The following is a 23,900-nucleotide window of genomic DNA, read 5'->3' as shown; positions in this document are numbered from 1 at the left end:
GAATCCCATAGATTCATGACCCTTTGAGAGAACAATGGATGGATGAAGGGATTGGGGTTCTCGTCAAGAATACAAAAGCATTACACGTGAGATGTAGACAACTGGGATCAAATGATTCTTATGAAGAGTATAAAGAGGGTAGGAGCATTCTGAAGAGGGAGATCAGGAAGTCAGAGAGGGGATATGAGAGCCTTGGTAGATAAGGTTCAGGAGTCTCTAAAAACATGAACAGTAAAAGAGGAGCTCAAGAGAGAATCGGGTCCCTTACAGATCAATGAGGTTCTCTCTGTATTAGGAGATGGGAGAGATACAAAATAAATACTACGTGTCAATTTTTTAATGTGGAAAAAAATGATGGTGGCTAGGGAACTCTGGTTAAATTAACATTGATGTGTTGAAAACAGTTCACATTGCAGAAGAGGAAGTGTTGAAGGTCTGAGAAAACATAACGTTAAATAAATCTCCAGGACCTGATCAAGTGTATCCCAGAATGCTGTGGGAAATGACGGAAAAAATTGTGGAGCCCATTCAGAAATATTTGACTCATCTGTCACCACAGGTGAGTTGCCAGAGGACTAATGTTGTGCCTTTATTTAAGAAAATTGTTTGGAGAATTGTGTTCAAGAGTCAGGAGGTCATGATGCAGCTATGTAAGACATTGATTAGGCCACATGTAGGATTTTGTGTTCATTTCTGGTCCTCAGTCCAAAGGAAGGATTGGAGGCTTCAGAAAGAAGAGTTTACAAGGATGCTGCCTGGATGAGAGGGTATGAGCTATAAGGAGAGGTGAGTAAAACTACTCGGAATGCAGAAGCTGAGGGGAGACTTAGTCGAAATGTACAAAATTAATGAGATGCATAGCTAGGGTTGACTTCACTGTCCTTCTGAGCAGTTTATGCTCTCAAATCCAGTGTTCTCCTGCTATAACTTCAATACAGCCCAGAACTAAAAACTACTTAACGAGTTTTTTAATTGAAGGGTCAAATGCGATGTTCGTACAGGAACACAAGCCCCCCATACAAGAGGCAAAATACAGTTAAGTCACAGTCTAAATGATTGATGTAATTTGTTTGCTTTTCCTTTGAGTGACAGAGTGAGTGCTGAAGCTGTGTTCTCTCCCGTTTTCAAGTGTGGGTCTTGTGTCTGAAGCAGTGCCACAAGTATGTCAGTGAGCTTACACTGGTGGTCGAGGTCAGTGAATGTATCTTCAAAAGGACATTTCCCCCGAACCACACCACTCTCACCACACGCTGCTCAATGCACCACAGCCATATCACCCAGCAGTCCCTGGGGACTGGGACTCAGGAGGAGAAAGTGAGGTCTGCAGATGCTGGAGATCAGAGCTGGAAATGTGTTGCTGGAAAAGCGCAGCAGGTCAGGTAGCATCCAGGGAACAGGAGAATCGACGTTTCGGGCATAAGCCCTTCTTCAGGAATGAGGAAAATTTGTCCAGCAGGCTAAGATAAAAGGTAGGGAGGAGGGACTTGGGGTAGGGGCGTCGGAAATGTGATAGGTGGAAAGAGGTCAAGGTGAGGGTGACAGGTCAGACTGGGGTGGGGGTGGAGAGGTCGGGAAGAAGATTGCAGGTTAGGAAGGCGGTGCTGAATTCGATGGATTTGACTGAGACAGGGTGGGGGGAGGGGAAATGAGGAAACTGGTGAAATCCGAGTTCATCCCTTGTGGTTGGAGGGTTCCTAGGCGGAAGATGAGGCGTTCTTCCTCCAACCGTCGTTTTGTTGTGGTCTGACGATGGAGGAGTCCAAAGAGCTGCATATCCTTGGTGGAGTGGGAGGGGGAATTGAAATGTTGAGCTACAGGGTGGTTGGGTTGGTTGGTCCGGATGTCCCAGAGGTGTTCTCTGAAACGGTCCGCATGTAGCCGGCCTGTCTCCCCAATATAGAGGAGGCCACATCGGGTGCAGAGGATGCAATAGATGATGTGTGTGGAGGTGCCGGTGAATCTGTGGCGGATATGGAAGTTTCCTTTGGGGCCTTGGAGGGAGGTGAGGGGGGAGGTGTGGGCGCAAGTCTTGCACCTCCTGCGGTTGCAGGGGAAGGTGCCGGGAGTGGAGGTTGGGTTGGTGGGGGGTGTGGATCTGACGAGGGAGTCACGGAGGGAGTGGTCTTTACGGAATGCTGATAGGGGAGGGGAGGGAAATATATCCTTGGTGGTGGGGTCCGTTTGGAGGTAGCGGAAATGACGGCGGATGATGCGCTGTACATGGAGATTGGTGGGGTGGTAGGTGAGGACCAGTGGGGTTCTGTCCTGGTGGCGGTTGGAGGGACGGGGCTCAAGGGCGGAGGATCGGGAAGTGGAAGAGATGTGGTGGAGGGCATCGTCGACCACGTTGGGGGGGAAATTGCGGTCCTTGAAGAAGGAGGCCATCTGGGTTGTGCGTTTTTGGCACTGGTCCTCCTGGGAGCAGATGCGGTGGAGTCGAAGGAATTGGGAGAATGGGATGGTGTTTTTACAGGGGGCAGGATGGGAGGAGGTGTAGTCCAGGTAGCTGTGGGAGTCGGTCAGTTTGTAGTAGATGTCCGTGTTGATTCGGTCGCCTGAGATAGAGATAGAAAGGTCGAGGAAGGGAAGGGAGGAATCTGAGACTGTCCAGGTGAATTTGAGGTCGGGGTGGAAGGTGTTGGTGAAGTGGATGAACTGTTCAACTTCCTCGTGGGACTCAGATCAAACATCCAGATACTGCACCTTGTGCTCATGCAGAACCCAGTGAGGCCAGACCCTCACCCAGTTCCTGCTGCTTCCACAAAACTCCAGCTACTCGGTATAGCAGCCCCATCACACGACACGGTACAATACAATCACTGGGACATTTCTCTCTCTCTTGTTGGAAGATGTTGACCATGAGAGTATGAAGCAGCGTGTATGAGCATAAACCTGCTGTCCTTTCTTGCATTCCACTCCGAGGCACAGCACTACATTTCACGTTGTTAACTTCATAAATGTAGCGATTACTTGATATAATATTATCCTATTGTTATTTTCCAAATGAATTAACTTGCATTATACTTCAATGTTGATTCTGACGACGTTACCTGGAAAAGGTTTGTATTTCCATAGAGAACAAAAATGACTCTCGAGATCAGAACATTTGGCTGTTCCTTAACCTGGTCCAGAAGAGTTGGAGGCAATTCAATTTCAACCTTTCGGGCTAAGCTTGAGACATTTTGCTGCTGGATCTGTTTGAATGAAACAAGGTAAATCAATTGTTTATCATGAGCCCAGCTGGTGATAATACTGAACCAGTTAGATTCCAGAGGGAAACCTGACTTGATTGACTGTAAAGTTTATTTTTCCAGTTTGGGTGCCATGGTGATCAGTCACTGAACATATCCATAAGAGGTTTCTCATATTCTTTTAACTAAGAGCAGAAGTTTAGCATACAAACTGGAATAACCAACAGCATGATATAAGTGAGACGTTTTGGAAGTATTCAATCATAAACAGCAAAAAGACCCATGAACCCATTTCCCCGACAGTATCTCTCACACACACTTAACCCCCTGTGAACTGTCGCTCCGGTCAATTGCTTACTCAACTGACAAGCTCACCAGGGTGACATTTACACATTCACCTGTGATCTTTTCTCCCCATTACTGCCTTTTCTGAGATACCCAGACACTGACAGACTAAGAAATGCTAAGGGTTTTTTTCTGCTCTGTCTACCTGTACTGCTGAAACAGCTTATGACATCTTGTTCGCTCTGATGGTCTGGGGACTGTCAAAATTAAACTGCTCTTTTACTGGTATGTATTCTTTTCTTTCAAACCTCTCCCTACCCTCTCTCCAACTGTCTCTCAGTCTGTCATGAATCTTAAATTGGCAAACGCTCCAAGTGGCTCACCTTTCTAACTTGGAAGTATTTCACCATTACCTCATTATCACTGGGTCAAAATCCTGGAGCTCCCTCCCAATACCATTGTGGGTCTACCTACAACACATGGACTGCAGCAGTTCAAGAAGGCATCTCACCACCACCTTTTCATGGGCAACTCGGGATGGGCAATAAATGCTGACCCGGTCAGTGACACCCACATCCAACGGGGGGAAAAAGAAACAAAGAAACATTGTCCAACAGTCTTTCCATCAGGTGACATGCTTGGGTGTTCAGCTTAAGCACATCATTTCATGGAAAGGTAGTTTTGATCCAATGCTTCACAGAAAATTTTTCACAGAACTGAAAATCCATTTACCTTGAGAGTCCAAGATCCCTGATAATAGCATATTGGGAGCCTTTATCACAGTCTGTACTCTGAAATATCAGGAACAATATGCTGAAGGAAAATAGTTGGAAAGGCAGCCTGTCAGAGGGAGATCAACAGTTTATACAGAAATACTGATCGGTTCAGTGAGTGGACACAAAGTTGGTAAATGGACCATAATGTGAGAAAATGCAAAGCTGTTCATTTTGGAAGGGAAACCAAAACAGTATCATTTAAATGGAGAAACCCTGCAGAAAGCTGCAACACAAGGGGACTTGGGGAAACTTGTGCACAAAACACAACAAGCCCACTCACAGGTGCAGCAGGTAATCAGGAAGTCTAATACAATGTTGGCCCTGATTTCAATGGAGTTGGAATATAAGAGTAGGGAAGTCTTACTGCAACTGAACAAGGTGCTAGTGAGACCACATCTGTAGTATTTTGGTCCCCTTATTTAAGGAAAGATTACATTCCGATGTAATCTGAGGCAGTTCAGAGAAGGGTCACTAGAATACACTTTAGGGGCTTGACAGTGTAAATACTGAGAGAGTATTTCACCTCATGGGAGAGTCTAGGACCAGCAAGCATAGTCTCAGAATAAAGGGCAGCCAATTTAAGAAAGAGATGAGGAGAAATTTCTTCTCTCAGAGGGTTAAGAATCTTTGGAACTCCTTGCCACAGAGAGCTGGGGGACAGAATCCTTGTGTATATTGAAGGCTGAGATAGTTAGATTCTTGGATCAGTGGGGGCTTCAGGGGTTATGTGGAAAGTGGCCATGGGGAATGTCGGCTCAGCTGGTATTCTATTGGATGGCAGAGGAGCCTCGAGGGGCCAAACAGCCTCCTCCTGTTCCCATTTCTTATGGCCTTATGGAATTCTGGGAGGTAACTGGCCTCTTCCTTGAGAATCAGCTTCCCTTCCCCTGTAAATACAGTCACTTCCTCTCTGGGTTATTCACTGATAGGAGCGACCATATCCATCAAACCACCATGCCACCCTCATTATCTGTGTACTGCTGCTGAGATCCTTTTGTTACTGGATTCAAATTAAATTCTTGTTTTTCAAGTAAGAGATGATGTCTTTATCTTTCAAACCAAAATGTGTATCACATGTTTATACGTATTGATATTTGTTTGTAAACTTTATGCCCATTCTGCAATTATTAGATTTCTGATCATTTGTGGTAATCCCCATCTTTATTGGTTTATGCATAAATTTACAATGTTTTTCAATTCCAAACTTGAAGTGAATAATAAAATTTATGAACAATTGTGATGTATCTCCTGATGCCAAACTCAAGAGCACCTTTGGAGAGGCTCAGGATCGGATTAAGTATGACCCTGAGGTAGTTCACAAACATTGAATGGAATTAAATAAGTCTAGAATACAGTATCAATGTGAATTCACAGGAAGGGTTAACTTCAGTTTAAAATAACTACACTGAGAGATTCTCAAGCCCTCTCCCAACATTTTCTCTAAAAATGGTGTTAGCTTCCAACACATGATAGTCATTGCTTACAATGCCCAGCTAAACACAACACTCACCAAATCTGATGGAGGAAAGTGAAGTCCTTGGAACTTTTCAGCTTCTATTCTTTGAATGTGAGCAAAGTAATTTGGCGTTGAGAAGGATTGATTTCCTCCTTCAATTTCTATCTCTGCGAGTATTCTCTCCAGTGTTGTACTACAACAGAAACGCAATTTAATAAAAGCAGAAAGTGCTGGAAATATTCAGCCTGGCAACATCTGTGCAGTGAGCAACATGTACGTGGCTCCACAATAAAAAGTAAAGGGGTCACCCCCACAAGCTCATAACCAGAGGGACCTTGTTGATGACACATGTAGGATTTTCCAGGGGAAATGCTGTAAAGTACTTTAATAAATCCAGGAAAACATACTGTGGATTATTAAGTAAATGATGAAATGAAGCAAGATATATTTCTCATACTGTGAGCCCTGGCGGTGCTCAGAGTCTGGCAGCCAGCATGACCAGGGACTGGGCATGTGTGTCAGGCACTAACCATTTTAATCACGGGTTAGTGCGATCAATCAGGGAGCGTTAAACAGACAAAAAGGGAGCTTTAAAAAGGTGAACATGTAAAGAAATTCTTCCATCTTCTTGTGACATTGCAAATGCCCCCATGCCATCAGCAATGTTAACAGACCTGCTAACCACTGCCAACATGGAACCTGACCTCGATGGGTGGAAATTATCCTGAACCAGGATCTGAACCAGGAACATAGGGAAAGGAGAGAAATACCCAACACGTGACAAAAGGTAAGCACCTGACCCCCACACAACATTAACATGAACGTTTGCTCGTAGATGTTTAATTTAACCACTGGGCTTAAACTGGAATTGTACATTAATTGGAGGTGAAAATTAGATGGTTTCTATAATAGAAGCTGATTAGCAACAAGTTGAAAATCACAGAACTCCTGCAGTGCCACATGGCCCATTGAGTCTGCACCAACCAGACAGTCAGCCAAGGCTGGAATTGAACTGAGATAACTGGTGCTGGGAGGCAGCAGTGCTAACCACAGTGTGACCAATCAATCCCACAGATTCTGTTCTCAGATGAACATCACATTTTATGAGCACTGATACCTACCTGTCAGGAATGACACCATCACATTGCGCTAGGAATTTGTTCACTGAATCAGAGTTGTTCATGTTTTTCCCCCTGGAAAGCAGTTGCTGCATCATGTCACGGCACATTTGGTTGGGATCCAAATTCTGGGGAGTGGGATTGTTACCTGCACGATGACAGAATATGAAGGAGACAAAATATAAGCAAGTAAAATGGTTTGGACTTTATCAGGAGTAATACAGGAAATAACAAGAAACTCCCCAAAACTCGCAACTAGAATTGGGGAATTGGAAACCTTTGTTCAGATGTTTCTTTGAAAGGAGGAGAGGGTGTTTAGTCATAAGCCCGTGGGTAATGTCAGAAAGGGCTCTTTATTTATTTATTCATTTGTGGGATGTGGGCGTCGCTGGCTGGCCGGCATTTATTGCCCGTCCCTAGCTGCCCTTGAGAATGGGTGAGCTGTCTTCTTGAACCAGTCCACCTGCTGTGGGTTGACCCCCAATGCCATTAGGGAGGGAATTCCAGGATTTTGACCCAGCGATGGTGAAGGAATGGCAATATATTTCCAAGTCACGATGGTGAGTGGCTTGGTGGGAAATATGCAAGTGGTGGTGTTCCCATGTCTGTGCTGCCCTTGTCCTTCTAGATGGGATTGGTTGTGGGTTTGGAAGGTGCTGACTGAGGATCTTTGGTGAATTTCTGCAGTGCATCTTGTAGATAGTTCACACTGCTGCTACTGAGCATCAGTGATGGAGGGAGTGGATGCTCTTAGATTTAGTGGGGATTAAGTGGGCTGCTTTCTCCTGGATGGTGTCAAGCTTGTTGAGCACCTTTGGGGCCGCACTCATCCAGGTAAGTGGGGAATATTCGATCACACTCCTGATTTGTGCCTTGCAGGTGGTGGACAGGCTTTGCAGAGGATTCAGTGATGGGACCATCAAGGAGTGAATGTCAAGGGGTGGGGGTTAGATTGTGTCTTCTTGGTGATGGTCACATCCTCGCATTTGCGTGACTTGCAACTTGTCAGTCCAAGCCTGGATATTGTCCAGGTCTTGTTGCATTTGAACTTGGGCTGCTTCAGTGTCTGAGGAGTCATGAATGGTGCTGAACATTGAGCAATCATTGGCAAACACCCCCACTTCTTACTTGGAGATGGAGGGAAGATCATTGATGAAGCAACTGAAGATGTTTGGGCCTAGGACACTGCTCTGAGGAATGTGTGCAGAGATGTCCTGGAGCTAAGATGACTGACCTCCAACAACCACGAGCATCTTCCTATGTGTTAAGGGATGATTCTAAATACCAAAGATTTTGCCCCCTGATGCCCACTAATTCCAGTTTTGCTGGGACTCCTTGATGCCACACTTGGTTGAATGCAGCCTTGATGTCAAGGACTGTCACTCTCAACTCAACGTTGGAATTCAGATCTTTTGTCCATTTTTGAGCCAATGCTGTAATGAGGTCAGGAGCTGAGTGGCCTGGTGGAACCTAAACTGGGCGTCACTGAGCAGGTTATTACTGAGCAGGTGCTGCTGGGTAGCACTGTTGATGGACACCTTGCATCACTTTCCTGATGGTCGAGAGTAGACTGATGGGCGGGAATTGGATTTGTCCTGCCTTTTACATGCAGCACATGCCTGAGCAATTTTCCACATTATTGTGTAGATCCCAGTTTTGTAACTGGACTGGAACAGCTTAGCTCGGGATGTAGCAAGTTCTGGAACACAAGTCTTCAGTACTATTGCCAGAATGTTGTCAGGGCCCAGAGCCTTTGCGGAATTCAGCATTTCCAGCCATTCCATGATATAATGTGGAGTGAACTGAATTGGCTGAAGATTGGTATCTGTAACGCTGGGGCCACTGGAGGAGGCCAAGATGGATCATCCACTCAGCACCTCTGGCTGAAGGTTGCTGTGAAAGCTGAGGGGAATGATGGTTGATGCAGAGCAGTGCATGAGTGAAAATCCACAGGATCTGGTGTGCGCTGGGAGAGACAGGTTAGGAGGAAGAGTACACCAAGTTACTGAGATTGGTGGACACCTGAGGGGAAGTATCCTGAATATAAAATACCATTGCCATCATTATCTCATATTTAATGCTATTCTGAAGACTTGTGAAACTAACAGCAGGTTGCTCTACATTTGCAGTAAAACAATGGATACACCATAAAGCTGAAATCATTGGAACTGTGGTTTAGATTAGAGTGGTGCTGGAAAAGAACAGCAGGTCAGGCAGCATCCAGGGAACAGGAAAATTGACATTTCAGGCAAAATATCTTCATCGGGAATAGAAGCAGAGAGCCTCCAGGTGGAGAGATAAATGGGCGCTGTGTTTTATAAGAAAATTCAAACAAGATATTTCCACAATCTGCTGTTACAGTGGTCTTTCTCCCACTGTGCTTCCATCCAGCAAGTTCTGCAGTAATACAACCATCACTGTAGCACAATTCCCAAAACTGAATAGTAGGTTTTATTATAAAGTTCATTTACCTGCTGAAGAGGACAGGCTGGTGGATGGTTCCTAAAGTGGAAATTCATACGTGAGATAGTTTTCTGTCAAATCGATGTTTATAAATAATGGAATTGAGATACTGAAGGGTAATTCTGTCTTACCGGGGGTGTTTCACAGGGTCTGCCTGTCACTGGGGTAGTGACACTGACATGATTGGAAAGGTTACTCTGTGTTGTAATTTTAAATGGGTCACCACTTGGAAAAAAGGCAAAAATGTCCTGTAAAGAAGTATGGTAAAAATATTGTAACAGATTATCCTACATTAAAGTTCCACATCATAAGTATTTCACAGATTGATTCATCTCCGACATGGAAATGTTAAACATTGTCATGTCTCTACCTGTCATCAGAACTCAGAAAAATGAGAAGTGTAATTGGTTTTGAGCAAGTGAAAGGAGATCAGGGAACATTCCAGAATGTCCCTGTACTTGATCAGTACCCAAGTATCATTTAAATGTTTAAATACTTCAGTGGTGACGAAAACACAATCATTATTATCACAAAGTGTCAGTCCGCAGACTCCAAATGTGAGAATTCCCAAGTCTAAGCCCTTCAGTGGATGCTATTGTGTAACTGCTGTATCTATCCCTGATTAGAGGGGAATCCCACATTAACAGGAGTAGAATTGGGGCTAACCAGGGGCTCAAGCTGAGATCAAGTATTGGACTGCTGAAGGAAATCCAAACATTTAAAATTGAAGCTTTAATACAGCTCTCACTGGGGCCCTATTCAGCCTTCCCAGTCTGGTGGAGGTTCCAGATGTACCTGCTAAACATTGAGGCCTAGCAGGCAAGGACACATATAAACAGATGGACATGGAGTAGGAGCAGGCCATCAGGCCTTTGGGCCTGTTCCACAATTTAATACGATCATAATACATTGGAGCAGAAGGAGGCCATTTGGCCCATCGTATCTGCTCTGTGATTCAATAAGTTCAAGGGTGATGGGAACATCCTCACTTCCACTTCCCGACCTTTCTCCAATAATTCTTAACTCTTTCACTGAATAAAAATCTGTCTAACTCAGTCTTTGATACACTTTATGGCCCAGCCTCTCCAGGCCTCTGTAGTAAATAGTTTCATACGACCAGTGCCTCGGAGAAAAGACATTCCTTACACACCAACAGTTTGAGATTCCTGGAAGAGAACTACCAAAACCCTCTTTTGTAGTTTTCTCCAGGCTTTCTTCATTAAATAACATTCAGCTCCTCCAATCTCCCTGGCAAACCTGACAAACAGCCATGGTGTGATTGAAAACCATGTCCCCCGAAGACCAGCCTGGGGTTCAGAATTACTCATCCAGTGACATTTCCACTTTCCCACCACTTCCCCTCCAGTTTGATTGGGCCGTGCTGTGCTGCTTTCTCGTTATTGCCAGCGCAAACACGTTCTCAACACGCACCAACCTTTAGTCCTTTCAAACAATTAGTTCCCTTTCTTCTCTTATGCAGGCTCTTGTGAGACCCAGCAAACCACCACAAAGAAGAGACACACACTGGGGTGCCTCAGTTCTAACCCCACCTCTGAAGAGGATGTGACTGCGTGCTCGGAGGATGTACCAGCAAGGCTTTCACTGCACCCTGTACCAGCTCAGACTTTCATCTCAGTGGGTACACTTTCTAGATGAGAGACAGGAGCACAGTCTGGTGAGCACATCATTGTGCTGTCCCACAGTTGGCCGAGGAAGAAATGTCCCAGGTCACTGGTCAGGAGAGAACTGGAGACCAGGCACCAGCACAACACCAGGCAGAATATGACCCGCTGTTCTCAGCAATTAAAGGACATCAGCAACATGCAGAGAAACACCCAGCAACAGTATACAAGCTTGTCTGCAGCAGTCAGGAAAGTGAATCCAAGGATGGATGAGTGCACCAACGCTAGCTCTGGCACCATGGACAGGCTGGTGACTGCGCTGGAAACCCAGGTCCTGCACACCAAGTGTCTGCTGCTTATACACACAGGCCTGAACTCCATCAGTGTAGCTATCGGCTCTCAGCATCAATGGCAAAGCCAAAGGGGGATGAGGGACCTCAACCTCATTCCAGATCCTTCTTCCTCTCAGGGAGACAGGATGGTGCCAGCAGACATCCACAGGAGAAGGAGGCCCACATGAGACCTCCCGCAGCTTCTCAGGACAATCTAGTGGTGTCTGGCCCCTTCACCTCCTCCCTGCCTCTGATGCTAATACCTACTGAAGTCCAAGCCAAGAGGATGATCCTGTAACCCGGCAGGACAATCTCAGCCAACCTGGGCCCTCTAGAATCAAATATCCCTGGGGGTGACCAACCAAGTCTTCCAGGCCAACAAGACCACCTACAGAGAACATTGCCCCTATCCCAGCAGCAGAAGGCTGGACTGCACTGAGACATCTGACTGAGATGGAAAGGAAATTAAAAACCGCCCTGAGGGCGTGTGGGTGACAGGGAGGACACATCAGTGCATTTCTCTAAAAATATGCTCCTTTGCATTCTCAAAATGTCAGCTTCATTGTCTGTGCAGCTGTTGGAGCTAGTGAGAGGTGAGCAGCCTTTTCAGATATCCCAAGGGAGAAAGAAGCTGTAATGGCCAAGCCTTACTCATTCTCTCAGAAGCACCCAACTCCTCGACTGCAGATAGCATCAGAATTATGGATCCTGAACTGTGACCTCGATGACTACAGCTAAGGCAGGTTAATGTTAACAACACTCAGGATAAAAACAATGTTCAGGGATTCTGACAGGGCCTGGCCTGCACAAATCACCCACATTTACACAAACCTTGACAGTGAGAGGGTAGATTCAGTGATGATATCACATATCTCTGCAGGCAACGTTTTATTCAATCTCTCAGCTTTTGGAGGGAGCGCATTGTCATTAAAAGCTGGGAGGTACACAATGGGGAGTTCACATCTTCCCTCTCCCTCATAGCACAGTGATCTGCTGAGAGAATCTGCACAAAACACTGCTTCTCTCTGGTTAGGTGCTGTCCAACAGGGTGCCCAAGTCTTTCAGGGCAATTTAGCAGTTTGACACATTGAAGTCTAACCAATGCTGGAAGGCTGTAATGGAGGTACCTCCGAATTGCTCCCAACCTGCTGCAAATCGTGAGGGACTGCATCACACAACACTCAGATCTCATGCTGTTGTTGAAGGTCTAAAACTCCATAACCTCATGAGATGGGACTGTCCTATCTCACTGACTGCTGCTTTCTCCAAAATAGCAGGAAAACCTGCAAAGTGCAGATACTGGAAGGTGGAAACACCTGAAGAGAGCAAGCAGACAATCATATGAAGAACAAACCATTTCTTCATTAACAGACAAGTTCAAGGAGTTCAGAAATTGTCTGCTCCACACATACTGACCAGGGGTGTCTTGCCATACACCTCACCGAGAGTTACAGAATGAAAGGAAGTTGAAAACCCAGCACATTCATCCTGGAAGCAGGATTCAGTTATTTCCTCGTGCTTGATGAAGCATAGCTCTATCATGCTTCCTTGGGCACCTCTCCATGTCAATGTCCTGATCCTCATCTTCCTTCTCAGAAACTTCCTCAATGAAGTAAAACACCCTTTCTGGTTAGACTCTAAGTCCCCACAGGAGCAGTCCAGGCAGCAAAGCCTCACAGGAATGCAGAAGCCAAAGATGGCCATTCAGCCCGCTGAAACTGCCCTGCCCTTCAGTATGACCATAGCTGATTGAACATTTCAAAAGTCCTTTACTCATCCTATCCCCGTATTAGTGACCACCAGAAATGTATCAATCTCTCCCTTAAACATACTCAAATCTGGATTCTCCACAGCCTTCTGCAGAGAATTCTTTGGAAGACTGAGAATTCCAAAGGTTCACAACCCTCCTCATTCACACCGAAGTGGCATCCACCTTATTTTTCAATTGTTCCTGGTTCTAGACCCCCCCCACTCGGGGTAACGCTTCACCCGCATCAACCCAGTCTATCCCTTTCACTATTTTGCATTTTTCAGTGAAATCATTTCTTATTCTTTGAAACTCTAGAGAATAAAGACCAATTTTTTTTCAATCTTTCTTCATTGGACAGTATTACCAACGGCAACAGGTCTATGATCAGTTCCATTATGGCCCTGGTGGAAACATGGACAGTGTCGTGTCTCTGTTCTGCCTCAGTCTGAGGCTTTTGTAAAGGTGTCATCAGTTTTTGATGGAGTTGATGAAGTGGGAACCTTTTCGGTTGCCGATGTTTACCGGCTGGTGATAGGAAATGATCAGAGCAAGATGGGTGCACGCTATAGCACCCTGTCCCTGGGAGAAACCAGCTCTGGGGGAGAATCCCACTGTTCAGGCTGCTTGACTGAGCCAGCACATACATCATTTGTAGATGTATGAGATTCATATGTGTCCCTGTCTGCAAAGTAACTGGCAGAAGCAAGCAGCTCATTAGCATCCCTGAGCTCGAAGGTGAAGTCTGAAGGGGGTGACGAGGTGTGTGATTTGTCTAAAAGCAGCCGTGATGATGTGCTGAGGCTGGGTGTTTGGTGATGCCCACTTGCATGGATCAAGGGTGGAAGAGGACAGTGTCCATGGAGCATGTGGTGAAATGATGGAAAGATGGAGTTGTCCAAAGGCATGGAGAAGGAGGCAATAAGCTGCAGTTGCCAGGTAACCGCTGTGACATCCATGTCGTTTAGTTTGAATTGGTGTCATCTAGTTTCTCAGGGACAGGGAGGAGAACTGGAAGCTGCATACAATGACAGGAGTGGGGCTGATAATGAGATGCAACTTCATGGAAATAAAATGGTGACCGTTCATGTGCAAGATTCAGAATTTGCTGTGTGAACTGTTGGGAAAACTGGAAATGTTATTCCCAACATTGAGGACCTGATTTTTCCATTCTCTCTGTAGTTTCCCAATTTTCTTATCATTTCCCATGCCACTCAAGGGAGCAGGAATTTCCACCCAAAAGGACACTCTCCTCAAGTCAAACTGAGAGATGCTGAGAGTGGGAGTGAAGCCCAAAAGCCTATGTTTCCTTTGAAACAAGATGTAACACAGGAACAACATTGCACTGATTGCTGGGAATGGACCCATAAACCAGGGGCAATAGAAGAGCGGCATGTTCTCCCAGAACCTTCTAGAACAGAGAATGTACCTCAGGATAGATGAGGAAATATTTCCTTGAACTCCATTGAACTTAGCCAGATTACAGGAGGTTACAGAGGTTTTATCTCTCAGTGAGAAGTATTCCCTTTCCTCTCCAACAAAACAAAGGAACAAATTTATCTTTTGAGAGACACTGGGACACTTCAGTCATTGATGGTGGCTGATGAGACAGTTTGTGTTCCAGACAGTTTGACAAGTAAAAAGTGTTATGAAGCTATTCCCTTGTGCAAGGTTAAATTTCAAAGTGATTGGGAAAGAAAGTTAAATTGTGGAAATTATTCCCAGTTTTTGAGGGGGAGATATGATACAGGATAATGACTGAGCCAGCATATATCACTGAGTGTCTTTTTGCAGCTCCTGATCATGTTGGTCTTATCCAAACTCTCCACAATTACTGAGGCCAAACCCAAGCAGCCTCTTGCTGATAATGACAGTTAAAGGGAAAGCTGATCAAGTGGTGAACCAATTTTGTGCTGAAATGGTGAATTTGCTGTAGAAAATACAAACTGGTGAGAGCACTTCAGCATCGGTCACAGGAACTAAAGTACTTGAGCGAGAACTTACAATGTCTCAATGATAAACACGTGGAAGCAAATTCAACAAAGACTGATCTTCACTTTAAAACGTCAAATGTCAAAAACCTCTCTGAGATCGTGTGACAAATACCGTGAATCGGAGAAGGAATTGCTGATGGCTCAGAATAGTTGGCTGAGTGCAGAATTAAAAACCAGGACGGATGGATGACTGATGATTTGACATGAAAAGAACAATTAAAGTTCGAAATGCTGATGCAAACTGGGAAACACGAATGATGAGATATTCAGTGTGAAAGACAATAGCCAGACTTTACAACAGGTAAAGAGATTTTTAAGGAACAGAGTTAGGAACAATTAGTAACCTCTGGAGGAAAAGGTTTGAAATGAATGAAATTGCCATGTAAACTGGTCAAACTTGTGTCTGGGATTAACAGATAACTCTGAAACAAAGATAACTGCACTGACCAGAGGGGTTGAAAAAAATCAATAAATTTGGGAATAAATTGGGAGATAAGAGAGAAAACAAATGTTTGAAGGAAATTAAGTGGCAGATAACATTCACACTAACTGCCAGACAATAATCATCTCCAACAAGAGAGAATTGAACCATCTCCTCATGACATTCAATGCCATTACTATTGTTGACTTCCCCCCTTATAACATCATGGGCTTACCCCTGACCAGAAACGGGACTGATCAGCTATATCAGTCCTGTGGCTGTGAGAGCAGGTCAGCGGCTCGGTATTCTGCTGTGAGTGACTCACCTCTGCACTCGTAAGCCTGTCTACAAGGCACACCTCAGCATTCTGATGGGATACTCTCCACTTGACCTTGCTATGGTTCCAGCTGATGACGGGACTGGACAGTTCAGATCTTAAAATGGAATCGGCCTTGATAGATTGCATAGATCATACTTCTATTTACTTACAAGTGGAGATTACGTATCAAATCTGGCAGTGAGGAAAGCAAATGCAACGTTAGCATTCACTTAGAGAGGGCAAGATTACGAGAGCAGAAATGTCCTGCTGAGGCCACAAGACAGGGGTAGAATGAGGCCATTCAGCCCATTGATTCAGCTCTAGCATTCAATCATGGCTGGCCTGTTCCTCAACCACATTCTCCTGCCTGCTCCCCATAACCCTTACTCCCTTACTGATCAAGAACCTGTACATCTCTATCTTAAAGACACTTGGGCAATGAGATCCACAGCTTCAGCACCCTCTGGCAGCAGAAATTCCTCCTCATCTAAATGGTCGTCCCCTCACCCTGAGGCTGTCCTCCCAGTTCCTAATCTCCTATTGGTGGAAACATTTTCTCCACATCCACTCAATCCATGCCCCTTAGTATGAAGTCTCACTCAGATCCCCCCCATCCGTCTACATGCCATTGAGTATGTTCCCAGAGTTCCCATTTGCTCCTCATGTGACAAGCCCTTTATCCTCGGGATCATTCTTTTAAGACTCCTCTAGACCTCCTCCAACACCCTTCCTTCGATATGGGGCCCAAAACTCAGACTCAGCAACACATTTCTGTTGTTATATTTGAGCCGTCTTAAAATTAATGTCAATAAAACATTTGCCCGTATGTTAATCTCGGGAGAATTCTGAATGAGGAACAACATTCTAGAAGCTTGGCAGTCGCAGGATAAAGGAAACCACTTGGTTGGCATCACATCCACCACCTTCAACACTCCCTACGTGCAGCTCAGGCTCACAGTGGGAGCAGTAAGTACCATTCATTAGATTAACTCACCAAAACTCCTTGAAAAGCACCTTTCAAACCTGCTGCATCCAGCATCTTGAAGGATGGCGCCAGAAGATTAATGAAAACACGACCATCTGCAAGTTAGGCTTCAGCCACACACCATCTGATCTGGTAATAAATCACCATTAGTTCACAGCCACTGAGTAAAACTCCCAGAACTCCCCTCCTGTCAGCATTGTGGGGATAAGCATTATGGAGGTTCAAGTAGGCAGCACACAACCAGCTTCTCCAGAGCAATGAGGGACAGGGAACTATTGTTGGCCCATCCAGCAACACCTGCATCCTGGGAGAGAATGAAAACAAATGACTGATTTCCCTGGTTTGTCTGCACTAGCGGGAGCTCAGACACTGCAGCAGAGTTGGGAGGCCCATTGAAAATCCATGTATGGGCTTGATATCAAAGTCAGAACGGGATTTCAAGCAGGAGGTTCATCTGAACTGAGAGGCTGAAATATTGTTACATTGCTGGGTTTTAAACAGATTTAAAGTAAACAGAGACTGGGGTGGGAGAGCTACAGAATATTTTGCAGAGGCATGTTCAAGACTTGGGCAGAGCTGTATTGAACTGCAGTAAGAATGTGACAACAGTCTCACTTTCCAGGCCAATTGAACCTTATATTGGAGTTTATTTACAGTGAGGAGATGAGCATGATTCATACCTTCGATTCCAGTGTTAGTACAAAGAAGAAACCCAGACGGTCACATCTACAAGTGATCGTATCCACTCTGTTCCCCGGTCCGCTCATGAGGGTGTTACATCCATTCGCATCGAAAGTGCCTGTGTTGGAGAATTATTAATCATGAGAATCATTCCCCCATTTACACATTCCCGTATTGAGTGATGTCAGCATTTTAAAACAATCTTCACTTACCATTCCCACCAGAGTCCCAGGCGCTGCATGGTGGAGAATCGGACTAAAATGGAAATGATAAACCAGAACATTAGCTTCACCAACAATAACACAGTTGAAGCAGCTGTGTCGATACAAACACATTGAGACATTTCTCTCTCGCCTGTCTAACAGGGTAAGGCAGGGAAGGAGGAGGAAATGTGATGCCAACTGGGAAATTGTTGGGTTAAATTTTCCGGATCCTGGGCATGACCTCAGTGTTCCCACCAAAGCAACTTTACACAAAGCAGATTCCTAATTGGTCACCTCCCCATTCACCATCTTTAACTTTACCAGGAAGTCCAGGGCCCAGTGGGAGGGTCTGAAGCAGTGCCCAGACAGCAGCCTCATTGGGAGAGGAGAACGCTGCTGGACACGGGAGAGATCGAGCAGACACCTTAAAATCGGGGCACTCACAAATGTCTCTCTCTTCAGTGGTGAGAACGATACAAAGTCCTGTGAGGAGCCTCAGGTTGGACAGTGATCCCTCTGAAAGAGTGTCTGCACTACTCCAGGACCACTGTGAGCATTGCAGCTCCCTGATGCTGTCAGTTATATCAGTTACCCATGGTCCACTGCCCTCTCAGTGAGAGAGCCCTTCCACCGTGTTACTCAACTCCTGACAGAGCAGGGGCCTGTGTAACACCAGCAGCATTGCAGCACTGGAGGATCATGGTCCCTGACTGGGGCCATATTTGGCCTCACTGCCTGGCCATCTCTGTGGAAGTTGTGGCTGAGTCCTGTGATCGCTCCAGTCCCTTATCATGAGAAAGTCACCCCTGGACAGGGTCAAGGAGTGACCTGTCAGGGTTTCTGGCTCTTTAACCAGGCCATTCACCCCCAAACCTGTCTCCATGAGATTGGGAAAATGCAGCCCGTGCCGAGTGCCTTTACAGAACTTGTGGAGGTCATTTTACTGAAATGGAGATGAGTCGTAATGAAGGAAAGATGACAGCTTCAAACCATAATCGTCTTGGAGCGATTCAAGTGAAGACTCACCTCAATTCCCTGGGGACAGGCAGGACGTGGCTGTTACTGTCAGGGAATTGAGGTGAGATTGTGTAGCTCTGTTCGAGGTGATGCTCCATGAAGAGTCTCTTGGGCTGTAAAGGGGATGGGTTTTTGGTGTTTTGGATGGCCAATGGGGCAGCACCTGTTTACACCGAGTCCCTGTCCTTCTCCTGCTGATCTGAAACTGTGGCCATGGGGGGGCTGTGGGTCTATTGATGTAAATGAGGAAAATGTCCCATTGAATTTCTTTCTGCTGTTTATGGTCCCCTGAATGTGGGGTATTGGGGACATTGTGTGATCAATTACATTTCAAGAAGTGACCAAACCGTAACGTGGCCATTTTTAGTGAACGTTTCCCCCAAGCTCCACAAACCTGAATAAACAGGGTCACCTGACCCGAGGGGAACAACCTGTTTTACCAGGAATGTTGTTGGGGATCCACCTGTAACAGAGAAATCCCTCTGACCATGGGATTTTGGATGGGGTCAGGGCCATATCCATGGGGTGGACAATCATTCTGTCCTGTCCCAGACCCTCCTTTCTAAACCCTCCAGAGGAATTTCAGGACACAAAGCGATGGGAAATATCTCACAAGGCACAGCGATCCTCATTTGTACAGCATCATAACATTCCACACCCTCATCATGATCACAGCTTCTGATGGACATTAAAGAGACAAGGAGATCAGCTCCGAATCCTCCAAACCTGCCCAGACAGGACTCCATTCACAGCCTGAGGACTATAGAATTTCTGGGTCATACAGTTTAACTTGTTCATCAACACTGGAGATGATCCAGACTGTGCTGCACAATCCAGTCAGACCGGGCTGCTCACAGGCTCAGCTCGATGATATTGTGGAGGTTTATCTCACCTGGAAAGGCACGTCCTGAAATGTAACTGTCAGAGGGCTGGTGAGATCATCAATCATTGAATCCCCCACTTGGACTGTAACATCGGGTGAGACAGGGTTCCCCTCCTGGCCCTGTAACAACACACAGAATGGATGGTTAAACATCTACTCACTGAGGATTTACAGAACACACAGAAACATTTCAATGATCTTCATTTCTGTGGTGAGGGTGAACAGAGGAGGCTTCCTCATTGTAACAAATGTTACCTTAGGGGCTGCAATCCCAGAAGCTCCCTTTGCTGTCAGAAATGTGTGAATGATAACTCCAGGCCCTCCATGAAGCTTTCTGCCCGCCCTGCCCTAGGCTGTGGGGATGGGTCATTAACACATTAAAGTACATCAGTGATGTCCACCCCAGTGGGAGTTCAGAGAGACAGAGCAACCCCTTACACAGGGACAGAAACAGAAATACAGAGACACTCAGTGTTGGGGAGTGAAGGGGTGTGGGCTACAAACCCTGTTCCTATGATTCAGCCCAGTCACCCCCTGATTTTGAGGGCTGGATGCTCACTCCCACTGTTCACCTTATTAAGCATCAAGACACCTCACAAAATCGAGAGCTCTCAATGCTGACTGACGCAACAGTACGACACGTTCAGGACAATGTACAGGGAAACACCAGGGAACTGGTTTTGATTTGATTTTGGTTTCCTTGCCATGTGGACTCAAGTACAAACATATAGGAGCACCGAGAAAAATGTTTCATGTCTCCACATAAAGTGCCATCTTCGGTACGAATACCGAGGGACAAAATCCTAAAAACTAGGTAGAAAGGAAGAAAAAAGACAAGAGGTAAACATTGCAGTAGTTGTCGTGTAGTGTAAAACAAATGAAGTAAAGTTAAAAGTTTCTTAGTTTTCAACAGAAAATACAAATATAAAACTGCAGGTTCCAACATTACAGTCTTTCTTCAGTGCTTCACCCATCACAGATCTCCATTTAATACCACAAACAAGGAGGGACAGGAACCGTGTCCCATGGTCACAGCTTGAACAAGGAGGGACAGAGACCGTGTCCCATGGTCACAGCTCAAACAAGGAGGGACAGAGACCGTGTCCCATGGTCACAGCTTGAACAAGGAGGGACAGAGACCTTGTCCCATGGTCACAGCTCAAACAGGGAAGGACAGAGACCTTGTCCCATGTTCACATCTCAAACAAGGAGGGACAGAGACCTTGTCCCATGGTCACATCTCAAACAAGGAAGGACAGAGACCTTGTCCCATGGTCACATCTCAAACAAGGAGGGACAGAGAATGTGTCCCATGGTCACATCTCAAACAAGGAGGGAAAGAGACCTTGTCCCATGGTCACATCTCAAACAAGGAGGGACAGAGAATGTGTCCCATGGCCACAGCTCAAACAAGGAGGGACAGAGACCTTGTCCCATGGTCACATCTCAAACAAGGAGGGACAGAGTCCTTCTCCCATGGTCACAGCTCAAACGAGGAGGGACAGAGTCCTTATCTCATGGTCACAGCTCAAACAAGGAGGGACAGAGGACAAAGACACAAAAGAGGCAGATAGTTGGTTAGCCACTGACCTTAAAACATTACAATGAGAAAACCGCCTCTAATGGAGCCTCTGAGAATCAGTGTGACATGTGTTGGCTCACTACAATCTCCTGAAGATCTCTGTACACATTCAAGGAGCTTAATGAAACCACATTGCAGACTTTCCTGGAAAGTACAGATTTGGGGACAGAAGAAGGCCATTCACCGATCACGTCTCCCCTGGGTCTTCAAATTCGCATCATTCCCTGGTGCCAATCACTTGTTTATCCTCCATATCTTTGTACATTATTTCTGCCCAAATACTGACCCACCGTCCTCTTGAATGTCTCAGTTGAACCTGGCTCCACCACACCTCCAAGGTAACACATTCTAGACCCTAACTATTGGCTGAGTGAATGTTTTTATCTCATATCACATTTGTACCTTTTGTAAATCACTTCAAATCAATGCCTTTGCATGTTTTCTTCCTTCTGCAAGCAGGAATAGTTTCTCCCGGTCTACTCGAGCTCATGCTTTTGAAAACATCAATCAGATCTCCTTTTCACCTTCCTTTCTCCAAAGACAACAGTCACAACTTCTTCAATCCAATCTTATAACCAAAGTTCCTCATCTCTGGATCACTCTTGTAAATCACTTCTGCACTCTCTCCACTGCATTCATGTCCTTCCTACAATGTGCCACCCAGAACTGTACTCACTAACGTGAAAGTATAAATACTGTCAATAGTGTACAGTCAGTCGGGATAAAGATGAGGGATGATGCAGAGCAAAGGTTAACTATGTCCTTATTTTAAGAATAGCTGCTGAGCATGTGTGAAAGGATCCATCTCACAGTAACATCAGGTCAGATGGAATCAAAGTCTAAGTCTGTCCCAAAATGTGCCCAAGATAAGATATGAACCATGTCATTGCTCAAGGATTCACTCATCTCCTTATCTTTCTGTCATCAGCTGGGTCACCTCTTCAAACACTCAAACACCATCTATGCTCCCAGTCACTCTGTTAACTCACATTATCTTCAACAAATGATTTGGATGTGAGCTTAGGAGTTATAGTTAGTAAGTTTGCAGATGACACCAACGTTGTAGATGTAGTGGACAGAGAAGAGGGTTCCCTTTGATTACAACAGGATCTTGATCAGATGAGCCACTGGGCTGAGGAGTGGCAAATGGAGTTTAATTTGGATAAATGCGAGGTGTTGCATTTTGGGAAAGCAAATCAGGGCAGGACTTATACACCTAATGTCGAGAGTGTGTTGCTGGGAAAGCACAACAGGTCAGGAAGCATCCGAGGATCAGGAGAATCGATGTTTCAGGCGTAAGCCATTCATCAGGAATGAGGCTTGTGGGCTGGGGCTGAGACATAAATGGGAGGGGGTGGGGTTGGGGGAAGGTAGCTGAAAAATCGATAGGTGGATGAAAGTGAGGGAGAAGGTGATAGGTCAGGGGGGAAGTGATGGACAGGTCAGGAGGGAGGTGCTGAGTTGGAGACTTGAGACTGGGATAACGTTGGGGGAGGGGAAATGAGGAAGCTGTTGAATCCCACATTTATCTTGTGTGGTTGTAGGGTCCCAAGGCAGAATATGAGGCATTCTTCCTCTAGGCATCGGGTGGTAACGGTTTCGTAGTGGAGGAGGCCCAGGACCTGCATGTCCTTGACGGAGTGGGAGGGGGAGTTGAAGTGTTCAGCCATGGGGCGGTGGGGTTGGGTGCAGATGTCTGTGAGATCTTCTCTGAAATGATCTGCAAGAAGGTGTCCTGTCTCCCCAATGTAAAGGAGACCACACTGGCTGCAATGGACGCCGGGGATGACATTGGTAGAGGAACAGGTAAATTTCTGATGGATGTGGAAGGATCCTTTGGGGCCTTGGACAGAGGTGAGGGGAGTGGTGTGGGTGCAGGTTTTGCACCTCCTGTGGTGGCAGGGAAAGGTTCCAGGACTGGGATGTGGGCTGGTGGGGGGGTGGGTGGACCTGATGAGGGAGTCGTGGAGGGAATGGTGTTTCTGGAACGCTGATAGGGGTAGGGAGCGAAATATATCTTTGGAGGTGGCGGAATTGGCAGAGGATGATGCAATGTACATGGAAGTTGGTGGGGTAGAAGGTGAGGACTGGGGGGGTTCTGTCCTTGTACGTTGGGAGGGATCGTTCCAGAGGACCACCTCATATTCTGCCTTGGGACCCTGCAACACATGGGATAACTGTGGATTTGAACAGCTTTCTCATTTTCCCTCCACCCACATTATCCCAGTCCCAAACCTCCAACTCGGTACTCCCCTCTCAACCTGTCGATCACTCCCCCCCGACCTATCACCTTCTCCCTCACCTTTGACCGCCTATTGCTTTCAGCTACCTTCCCCTAACCCCACCCCCTCCCATTTATCTTTCAGCCACAGCCCACAAGCCTCATTCTTGATGAAGAGCTTTGGCCTGAAACGTCAATTATCCTGCTCCTCGGATACTGCCTGTCCTGCTGTGCTTTTCCAACAACACACTCTCAACTCTGATCTCCAATACCTGCAGTCCTCACTTTCTCCTTATCCACTTACTGGTAAAGTCCTAGGGAGTGTTGCTGAACTAAGAGACCTTGGAGTGCATGTTCATAGCTCCTTGAAACTTGAGTCACAGCTGGATAGGATAATAAAGAAGGGATTTGGTATGGTTTCCTTTATTGGTCAGAGTACTGAGTACAGGGGTTGGGAGGTCATGTTGTGGCTGTACAGAACACTAGTTAGGCCACTTTTGGAATATTGCATGCAAATCTGGTTTCCTTCCTATCGGAAGGATGTTGTGAAACTTGAAAGTGTTCAGAAAAGATTTATAAGGAGGTTGCCAGGATTGGAGGATTT

General features: G+C 45.9%; 1 protein-coding gene across 1 annotated transcript in view; it reads right to left on the bottom strand.

The window, feature by feature from the left end:
- Positions 1–23,900, bottom strand: part of LOC122545185 (uncharacterized) — a 135,554-nt gene that overhangs the window by 9,872 nt on the left and 101,782 nt on the right. The window contains exons 6-13 of the mRNA XM_087995596.1: positions 19,503–19,613; positions 17,603–17,645; positions 17,390–17,508; positions 9,421–9,537; positions 9,298–9,328; positions 6,830–6,974; positions 5,763–5,901; positions 3,051–3,194 (exon numbers count right to left, since the gene is read on the bottom strand). Coding sequence (XP_087851722.1) covers positions 3,051–3,194; positions 5,763–5,901; positions 6,830–6,974; positions 9,298–9,328; positions 9,421–9,537; positions 17,390–17,508; positions 17,603–17,645; positions 19,503–19,613 — 849 coding nt within the window. The remainder of the gene's footprint in view (positions 1–3,050; positions 3,195–5,762; positions 5,902–6,829; positions 6,975–9,297; positions 9,329–9,420; positions 9,538–17,389; positions 17,509–17,602; positions 17,646–19,502; positions 19,614–23,900) is intronic.

This window comes from Chiloscyllium plagiosum, unplaced genomic scaffold (assembly GCF_037043375.1).
Source record: "Chiloscyllium plagiosum isolate Xiang-an unplaced genomic scaffold, Cpla_swu_hap1 HiC_scaffold_17, whole genome shotgun sequence".
Taxonomy (NCBI): Eukaryota; Metazoa; Chordata; class Chondrichthyes; order Orectolobiformes; family Hemiscylliidae; genus Chiloscyllium; species Chiloscyllium plagiosum.
Note: the sequence above shows the minus strand (reverse complement) of the source record. Positions and strands in the feature narration are given on the sequence as shown.